This window comes from Protobothrops mucrosquamatus, unplaced genomic scaffold (genome assembly GCF_001527695.2).
Source record: "Protobothrops mucrosquamatus isolate PMUCROS unplaced genomic scaffold, P.Mucros_1.0 scaffold2779, whole genome shotgun sequence".
NCBI classification, from domain to species: Eukaryota; Metazoa; Chordata; class Lepidosauria; order Squamata; family Viperidae; genus Protobothrops; species Protobothrops mucrosquamatus.
In genome coordinates, this window is record NW_015388816.1 from 16,937 (window position 1) to 26,637 (window position 9,701).

Genomic DNA, 9,701 nt, shown 5'->3' on the forward strand with positions numbered 1-9,701 from the left:
CAGGTTGGCTGACTTTCTTCTAGCCCATCGTACTACTCCGTGCACTGCCACGGGTAAGTGCCCGGCCGAACTCCGTTGGGGTCGTCGGCTCGTGACTAAATTGGACAGGCTGCATCCGGAGCGTGTAGCTTCACAGGTGTCTCAGCCACACCCACCACGGGTCCTGCGTGAAGGTGATCCTGTCTGGGCCAGGAACTACAGGCCTGGACACCTCTGGGTTCCGGCTGTGGTCTGCAAGGTCTCGGGGCCTCTGTCCTACGAGGTGTCCCTGGAAGACAGCCGCGTTCTTCGCCGCCACATTGATCAACTTCGTGTGAGGCGGGACTCGCCTGGGGTTCCTCCTCTGTCTCCTCCAGGGGGGGAGGAGGAATGGGGAATGCATTCTGGGAATCAGAATCTGCTGCCAACAACGGTTGTGGGGAACGACACGGGTACTCAACACCCAAGTTCCACAGGTGATTCAGGTAGCAATTCATGGGAAAGGGGGCACACAGACACCCCCACATGCACTCCAGCCTGGGAGTCCCAACGGAGGTATACTAATTATCCACACCTCACACACAATACTCCAGACACGGAGAATAACTGGGAGCATACTCACAACTCACAATATGCAAGAGAGCAGGCAAAACAAGGGGGGAACACGTCCTTTGCAGAAATGGCTCATAGAAGGATGTCTCCACGCATAAGGGCTAACAGGGAGGCATCCCTAGACCCTAATACTACAGGAAGGAGCCAGGAAAACCACACTCCATCAGGAAACACGGAGATGAGTTCAGAGGGGTTGGAAAACTCCATAGGTGGTAGTTCAACCAGGTATAGTGATCAACAGAGTTCTGACTTCTCGAGCCTAGGAGATGGGCAGGAAAGTCAAACAGAAGTCACAAGACAACCACAGGGCAATTCACCTAGTGTGGGAAGCAACGGGGAAAACACTACAAGTTCCCCAGGTCCGAGAAGGTCGCTCAGGGTCAAAGGCCCTCCCAAATACCTTGCAGATTACGTAAGGTGAGCATGTAAATAGCAATAACTGAACTAGAGGTCCAGGCTGGTTGACTCTACGGAAACGAGGTTGGGGCCATTGGGTTTTTGTACGACGGAACAGCCCCACACCTTACACACACTGTGTGACATTAACTCAACAGTTAGTTATATAACCATTACTATGATGGCGTCCATGTGGGCGCATTATTATTTCATCTAGGGGGGAGGGGTGTTGTGTCCTGAGCCTGCAAAAGCAGGCTCGGGACGTTGCAAGAGTCCCGGGCATTTGCAAAAGCTGCCCGGGACCAGACTGAGTGGCGCCGGCCTTGCGCGCATGCGCAAGGCGGGAAAAGACCGCCTCGTGATTGGTTGTATTTGCCCGGGGATCAGAAGGTATAAATAGAGGCCTGCGTGCCTCTGCTCGGGTTGTTCATAGATTGGAAGCAGAGAATAAAGACTTGTTAGAAATGCTTCGTCTCAAGCGCCATTATTCTCCGGACTTAACAGTTACAAAAGGTGATCATGTGATCCTGGGACACTGCAACCGGCATAAATATAAGTCAATTGCCAAGCATCCAAATGTTGATCACATGACTATGGGGATGCTGCAACGGAAGTAAGTGTGGAAAACAGTCATAAGTCACCTTTTTTTAGTGCCATTGTAACTTTGAACAGTCACTAAATGAACTGTTGCAAGTCAAGGACTACCAGTAACTCTTACAGGAAGCACATAGAAAGGCTATATTGTTGTCATTGTTTCAATGTTGCACACAGAGAGGATAGCAAGGCTGAGGCGGAAAGAAGGCAGCTAGCCTCAGGCCACCTTGGGGGCTTCAGCAGTGATTTGTAATGAAGACTTCCCCAGTCAACTCAATGTTTAATGCATCATTCAGCCATCGTTCCTCTTCTCAAAGTGTGGAGCACCAGGGCCAAGATTCCATTAGATCGCCCCCACTCAGCAAAAGTAATCACAAGGTAAGGAAAAGCAACAGCCACAGCCAGTGCTTCTGTAACCCAAAACAGAAAGTGTATGACTATTGGAGAAAGTTTCTTGGCACAGAAATGACAGAGGGTGGGTGAGCATATCTGTTTGGGGCCATGGAACAGCTGCCTCAGCAATGCTGCCCATCCATCCAATCTTGCATTTGTATCAAGAGATTTCCCGCACCTGTTTCCTGAGTTATTATTCCAGAGGAGAGTTGTTTTCCCTTTGCCACACTCCACTTCATAGGCAGAGGATGGGGTTATCCTGGCAAGGCGTGTTCACACTTTCTCAACCCCAATTTCGATTTTGGGTGTGTGTTTGCTCAGTACGTGAGCGTGCATTTCCCTTCCAACTATTTCCCTTAGCCAGTATGCCTGGGTGTGGGGAAAGGAGTGGTGTTTATGTCCTGGCTTCACACCTTTCCCGTTTGTTATCTCTCGTATATTTTGAGGTGTGGATCCAATATCTGCATACAAAAATCTTGTTTTAGAAGGGAGAAAGCTTGGCCAAGCAATCTTGGGTTTACATCTGAAACTTCAGGTTTTGTGATTCCTTATATGGTAAAATAAGCTGTGGTTTTTTTCTGGCTCTTTCTGTTTGGGCATAAATCACCTGTTAAGATCTGGATCAAAATCAAGATGTGAGAAGCAGATTAAATCCTTTCTTGTACTGTTTTTCCAATTAAAACCACCAACTTATCCTGAAGCAGCTTTCCACAAGTACGTTTTTATATATATTGGATTACAGCTCCAGTTGCTCAGGATAATAGGAAGGTTGCTATGATAGCCCAAAACATCTAAGCAGCACAAGAAGGAAAAAAATCTGTCTTGAATGAACTATTGAGAAAATGTACTAATACAGGTTTCCACAGAAAACATACATGTGTTATTATTTTAAAATTTTGCAGAATATACGAATCTGGGGAGAAAAACATTTAAAAATACCTAAACATTTCAGTTGTCAGAAAGTTGTTTATTGGGAATTATTCTTCTGTTTGATTTTTTTTTACAACACTTCTATTTGCATTTTGTTCTGTTTTGGTGGGGCAAAGATTCACAGTTCTCCTGAGGTAACTAATCGTTGAATTGGAACTAGACAAAAATATACTTGCCGTTGTACCTCTCAGGCTATCTTCACAAAGGCAATGGAAGATAGATCTTTATATCTTGCCAGGAAAAGTTCCCAGTTTACGTTGCTCATCCCACTGATCAACCTGAAGAGCAAATAAGAACCTTAAGGAAGTTTTAGCACAGACACACGATATTGTGGTTCTTGAAATAATAACAAGAATAAAACTAGCAATATTCCTCTCTATGACATTGAAAATCTCAAAATGGCATCTTTTCATCCCTCATGTCTTGCAGATGTGCTTGCTTTCAATTTTCAAATTCCTACACAGCAAACTCAGCAGTACAAGTAGTCCTCGACTTACAATCATTCTTTCAGTGATTGTTCAAAGTTATAAAGGCACTGAAAAAAAATGACTTATGACCAGTCTTTGGACATATGACCATGGCGGTATCCCCATGATCATATGATCAAAATTCAGACAACTGAATTCCGCTTGGCAACCGGCATGTATTTATGACAGTTACAGTATGCTGGGGTCATGTGATCACCATTTGCGAGCTTCCCAGCTGGCTTACAACAAGCAAAGTCAATGGGGGAAGCTAGATTCACTTAACAACTGCATGGTTCACTTAACTGTGGCAGAAAGGTTGTGAAATTGGGTGCAACTTACTTAACAACTGTCTTGGTTAGCAACTGAAATTCTGGTTCCAGTTGTGATCAGATGTCAAGACCCACCTGTATATGTAGGCTAAATTATCCAGGGGTTACTTAATTAGGAAATGTCAATCAAAGCAATGTACTATTTTCTGTCCATTAATGATAATCTAACATCTTCTGTCTCATGAGTCTTCACCACAAAAAGATTGATACATCCAGTGTTTGAAGAAACACTGCAAACAGGGATCACATCCTTGCATTATATATAGCAAATGGACTTGATCCACATTTACAGCCTTTTCACAGTAGCAAAGTGTGACTTGATGAAATTCAGACCTTGTTTAGTGATAAAAAGAGCCGCTGACTGATGCATTGCTGTCCTGTGTGTTTTAATACTAGCTGATGTTTTGTGGTTCAGGAGAAAAAAAAGTAGGACAAGTCCTTTACAATCATGGCTAAGACAAGGCCACATCATAGGCTCTACTCTTTACACTACAATTAACTAATAAAGATAGGCAGGTTGGTCTGAAGCACTAGTGGATACCTCTTTAAAAATATTTATCAAATTTACTATTAGAAGTTTCATATGTTACACATATGTTTAGGTAGCAATAGACCAATGATAAATAATCAAAACTTTTCAGAACAAGGCCATGTTCATAGATATGGAAAAAGAGTATGGGGTGAATGCAGTTATAACTTTATTTTGAAATGGATGAACAAGTTATCAGACTTTCCATAAAATACATATTTTGCCCCAGGTTCTAACTGAAATGATCCATCACTCCAAATAGGAAGGAAGGAAGGAAGGAAGGAAGGAAGGAAGGAAGGAAGGAAGGAAGGCAGGCACTGATTCTGTAGGGGGAAAAAGGTAATGATAGTTTTTTTTTCTTCCATATCTGATGCTTCTATTTACCCAACTGCTGGGACACAAGGATTTGAAAACCTTATGGTACCATTCACACTTCTGCACATCCTTGCCTTTGCCTTTCATCATCTTCAGACAACGGTAATAATCTGCAAGGACAGTGAAGAAGCTGATATCTTCTGATAATTGTTCAACTCTTGAACTACGAATGGGAAATTCACATTAGAATCTTTTCATTATGATGTTTATTGGGTGATTTAGGGCCAATATCTTTCAGGCTAACTAAAAGTTTCTTGTGAGAATAAGATGATGGTAGTGTGGATAAATGCAAAAAAAAAATAGTATCATCCATTGTGCTTATTTACAGTTTAATATATAGGAAAATTGTAGCAGGTTCATCATGCAACATCTGGAATTGGATTCTTTGCCATTTAAGTACTGCAAATTGTTGAGCTTTAAAGAAACACATTCAGTCAAATATTCCAACCTGCATCTGAAATAAAGCACAATTTCTTCTTTGGTCCCTTGGCCATAAACAATGCAGTCCTCAGAAGTAAGTTCCACTAAGTACAATGATAAACTATTCAGGTTAGTAATTTCTTTTTTGCTAGTGCATAGCAAAATGCAGTGCAGCAGTTTCTTTATCTGTATTTAAAATATGCTACTGGAATGACAAACTGAACAGGCCTGCATGGCTCAGAAGCTGTTCAGCAAAAATTATCCTAGCCTTTATGGTCACATCTTGTCTTTTACCTACCCAAGTAATTCTGGTAGCAGTTATGAGTCTGATTGGTGAATGGAAAGCGAAGATCAAAAGGAGCTGTAAAAGAGACATCTTTTCTTTTCTTGGTGTCTAGTGTAGCAGCTGAAACACTCTGCATTTCTGAGAAAGTGAAAAGGAGAGAAAGAGCAGGAGAGTGAAGAAGTACTGGGAAAACATGGATTCAAATTGATATGCTGTTTGTCCTTTCTCAGAACAAATCAATTTCCCAAAGACAAATCAACTTCCCAAAGAAGTCCTCATTCCAGAGATTCAGGAAACTATCCAATCTAATTATTCACTGCTACTGAGAAAAAGTATTGAAACCATTCCAATGATTCTTACTCCCATTCTAGACAACTGAGGGTTTCTGGCTCAGAAATATCTTCTCCTTATTGATTTATCTTCTCTAAGGATCTCAAAGTTAATCACATCTAATTCTTATCCAAACATAGTCTTCATCCCAGTTCAGTTTGGGATTTTAGCCTAGCAGTTTTCTTCTCTTCCAAATTACTTCTTTCAAACCCTTACTATCAAAATTGCTCTTCATTTCCAAGTTGCACAATCTCCGCTTCTGTTTATTTCTAATTTGACATGGCTTCACCTAGTCATTAATTCTCATCCCAGTTCATGGTAGCTACATGGTAGTCAACGTCTTTGAACTGCAATCCAATCCTCACTTCTTAATGCCCTGCTGTTCATAACATCTCTACTCAACATACACTACTGACAGTTGCAGAGCTGCCTAATTGTTCATTCATCTGGGGGTAAATTTTTCATTCTTATTTTTCCCTTCCTTTCAAATTAATTTATGGCAAATTAAATGTAAGAGCAAACTTAGAGGATGAAATCAGTTGGGAGCCAAAGCACACGAGGGAACCATTGTTTCTATCTAAATTTCCCTCCTCAAGGGAGGAATTATACAGTTTCCTGTATTGTCAAGTATTTGTAATTAAAAATTTGATATGCAAACATATGTAAACAAGAAATTCCAGAGTGTTTTGGCCACGGATGCTCTGCTGCTTTGTTGCAGATCATTTAATTTTTCCCTGTAGAGCCCAAGTCAGATTGAGCTTCTAGTCAATAATGGCTGGTCACAGAAATAGCTAGATAGCATTGATCTCAGAGCTGATTATTACTTGGATAAGAGACCACCATGAAACATTATAGCTCTAGGTTATACTGTGAAGTCGCCCTTCCCCCTCCCAATATTCCAGACTATGGGAATGACAAATCAGGTCCATTTTGTTGCCAAGATTGTGACTTGAAGGTGGTTTTACTTTTTTTCTATATAGAACTATACACTCCCTCTACTGGAGATATCTTGATTAATATTACTTTGGATGGGATATTTTTCTCTACTTCCTGACCTGCTTTCTTCCACCTCCAGTTAAAAATATCAGAAAAAAACCCTCTGTCTCTCCCCTCCCATACCCTTATTAATTTATTGGGTCAAACAGCTGTGGTGACTTTCAGTCCCTTGAGAGAAGAAAAATGAGGGGGGCATTTCTTTGATTTGACTCAGGAGCTGGAAACTGATAGGCCTCAGTTCAGCTGTAGCCTCAACTCCATTTGAAAAGCTCCCTGATCTTAACCCATTGCTTTGCAGCCTTGAATGAAAAGAATCATGTCAAATATTTATTGGCAGGTTGGATGGAGCTCCTTCCATGGTTTCCTTCTTCTGCCCCCTTCAATCTTGCCTGTTCCAATTCCTGAAACATTATCCCTGACAAAAGGCAAGCCCTTGTCAAAACAAGAGGTTGAATACAGGATTATTTTGGAGGGAACAAAAATCTGAGGGAAACGGGCAGTTTCTAAAGATGATACATAAATAAAATATAAATAAATCACTCTCAGTGCACTGAATGAATGCCCTGCCTCATCCAGATTTTTAGGAGGGAAGTTGAGGAAAACCTTTTCTGGAGCCAACCCTTGGATAAGACAACCACGGATACCTTGGGGGTAAAGTAAGCTAACCACTTTTTTCTAGAGAATGAATTATGGTTTATGGTGATTTCTCCCCACCCTAGTTAGATTAGGAATAATTGCCAGAATATTGGCAGAATATTTATATAAAAAATGGGCCAATCAGATGCACAGCTACTGCTCTGCTGCCTAACAATTGGCTGGAGGCAGTGGTGGGATTCAAATATGTGAACAACCGGTTCTCTGTGTGGATGCTGCTTCCGGAAATTCATTCTGGGCCTGGGCAAAAAAAAACTAGCTACTGGTTCTGCCGAACTGGTGCAAACTGGCTGAATCCCACCACTGGCTGGAGACATAGGATCTTCTGGAAGTAATAATAATAATAATAAAGTTGGAAGGGACCTTGGAGGTCATCTAGTCCAACCCCCTGCTCAGGCAGGTAACCCTATACCATTTCGGACAAATGGCTGTCCAGTCTCTTCTTAAAAACTTCCAGTGTTGGAGCATTCACCGCTTCTAGAGGCAGGTTGTTCCACTGGTTAATTGTTCTAACTGTCAGGAAGTTTCTCCTTAGTTCTAGGTTGCTTCTCTCCTTGATTGCTTCCTGGTGGCTCCAAAAATGACTGAGGCGGTAATCCTAGGGCTAGCCTGGTTAGACAAATGGAAGCCGTTTATCTGGTGGGAGAAAGGAATGAGAACCGTGAGACTACCTATAGGGCCTAATCCCCCTATTGTTTCAACAGATGTTGCAGGGCATCTTAGGCCACCCAATGAGCGAGCGCACATGGCCACCTCACCGCCTCCAGGCGAACCAGTCATCCCCAATGAATACTGGGACCTGGCAGAGGCATTTAGTGAAAAAGAATGTGATGCCCTACCCCCTCACAGACCCAATGACTGCTCCATCGAACTGGTGCCAGGAGCCAAACTCCCACGACCGAGAATGTATGCTATGTCCCCCCTCGAAATGGAGGAGATAGAGTGATACGTGAACAAAAACCTAGCGAGGGGGTTTATCGAATGGGCCAAATCTACCGTGGGAGCCCCTGTGTTGTTCAAAGAGAAAAAAGATGGGTCTCTTCATCTCTGCATAGACTATAAGGGTCTCAACGCTGTGAGTGTGGAAAATAAATACCCCCTCCCCCTCCTAAAGGACTTATTAACCCATCTGGCTAAGGGGAGTGTCTTCACTAAATTAGACCTGAGAGAGGCATATTACCGGGTGAGAATAAAAGAGGGAGATGAGTGGAAAACTCCTTCCAACTGTCCTATGGGGAGCTATCAGTTCAAAGTCATGCCATTTGGACTACAGGGGCCCCCAGCTGTATTCATGCAGTTGATTAATGAGGTCCTACATGATCACTTGTACAAAGGGGTTTTGGTGTATCTTGATGACATCCTGATATACAGCACGAATATGACTGATCACATAAAGCTGGTGAGAGAAGTGTTAAAGAAACTATTGAATGCCAAGCTTTATGCCAAATTGTCGAAATGTGAACTTCACCAAACCCGAATAGATTATCTTGGCTACAGAATTTTCAATGAGGGTATTGAAATGGATCCAGCCAAGGTGAAAGCTATAATCGAATGGCAGCCCCCAAAGACTCGCAAACAGCTCCAGAGCTTTCTGGGTTTTGCCAACTTTTATCGTCAATTCATCCCCTCTTTTGCCGAGATTGCCCTACCCCTTACAGACCTACTCAAAACAGGCAAAGGAGGAGGGAAGCCACGACCGGGCCAACCACTAGCATGGACAATGGGCTGTCAAACAGCTTTTGAGAATTTAAAGAGACTATTTGCTGCTGAACCGGTCCTAAAGCACCCCTGCCCAGGGGAACCCTTTGTGATTCAAGCCGACGCCAGCAATATGGCAGTTGGAGCTGTGTTACTGCAGAAGAACAAAAGTGGAGTTCTACAACCCTGCGCCTACACTTCTAAAAGATTTACTGAAAGCGATAGGAGATGGGCAGTCTGGAAGAAGGAGGCCTTCGCGATTAGATGGGCGCTATTAAACTGGCGACACTATTTAGAAGGGAGCAAGGTGCCATTTGAGGTATGGACAGATCACAAAAATCTAGAAGCACTGAAAACTCCCCGCAAATTGTCCCCAAAGCAAGTGTGGTGGGCACAGTACTTTAACCGCTTTAACTTCACTCTAAAGTACATACCAGGAGGAAAGAACTTCCTAGCTGATGCGCTATCCCGATTAGCCCAATACAAAAGCGAACAGGAGGAGGTTAATGAGGCAATTATCCCCAATCCACAAACTGCCACTCAACTTACACCTCGCAGGGTCCCCAATCCTCATGACCCTGGAGTAAAGAAAATAAAACGAGAGCTCCTCACCGACCAATGGTTCAAAGATAATCAAACCTCCCTAACGTGCAGGGATGGTTTGGCTTACAAAGGGGGGAAAATATATTTGCCAGAAGCCCTCCCTCTTAATA

The 9,701-nt window shown here is 42.9% G+C and overlaps 1 protein-coding gene across 1 annotated transcript in view; it reads right to left on the reverse strand.

The window, feature by feature from the left end:
- Window positions 1-3,128: 3,128 nt before the first annotated feature.
- Window positions 3,129-9,701, reverse strand: part of LOC107296386 (cytochrome c oxidase subunit 6B1-like) — a 33,736-nt gene continuing 27,163 nt past the window's right edge. The window contains exons 2-4 of the mRNA XM_015825730.1: window positions 5,323-5,448; window positions 4,614-4,714; window positions 3,129-3,182 (exon numbers count right to left, since the gene is read on the reverse strand). Of these exons, the coding sequence (XP_015681216.1) occupies window positions 3,129-3,182; window positions 4,614-4,714; window positions 5,323-5,448 (281 nt within the window). The remainder of the gene's footprint in view (window positions 3,183-4,613; window positions 4,715-5,322; window positions 5,449-9,701) is intronic.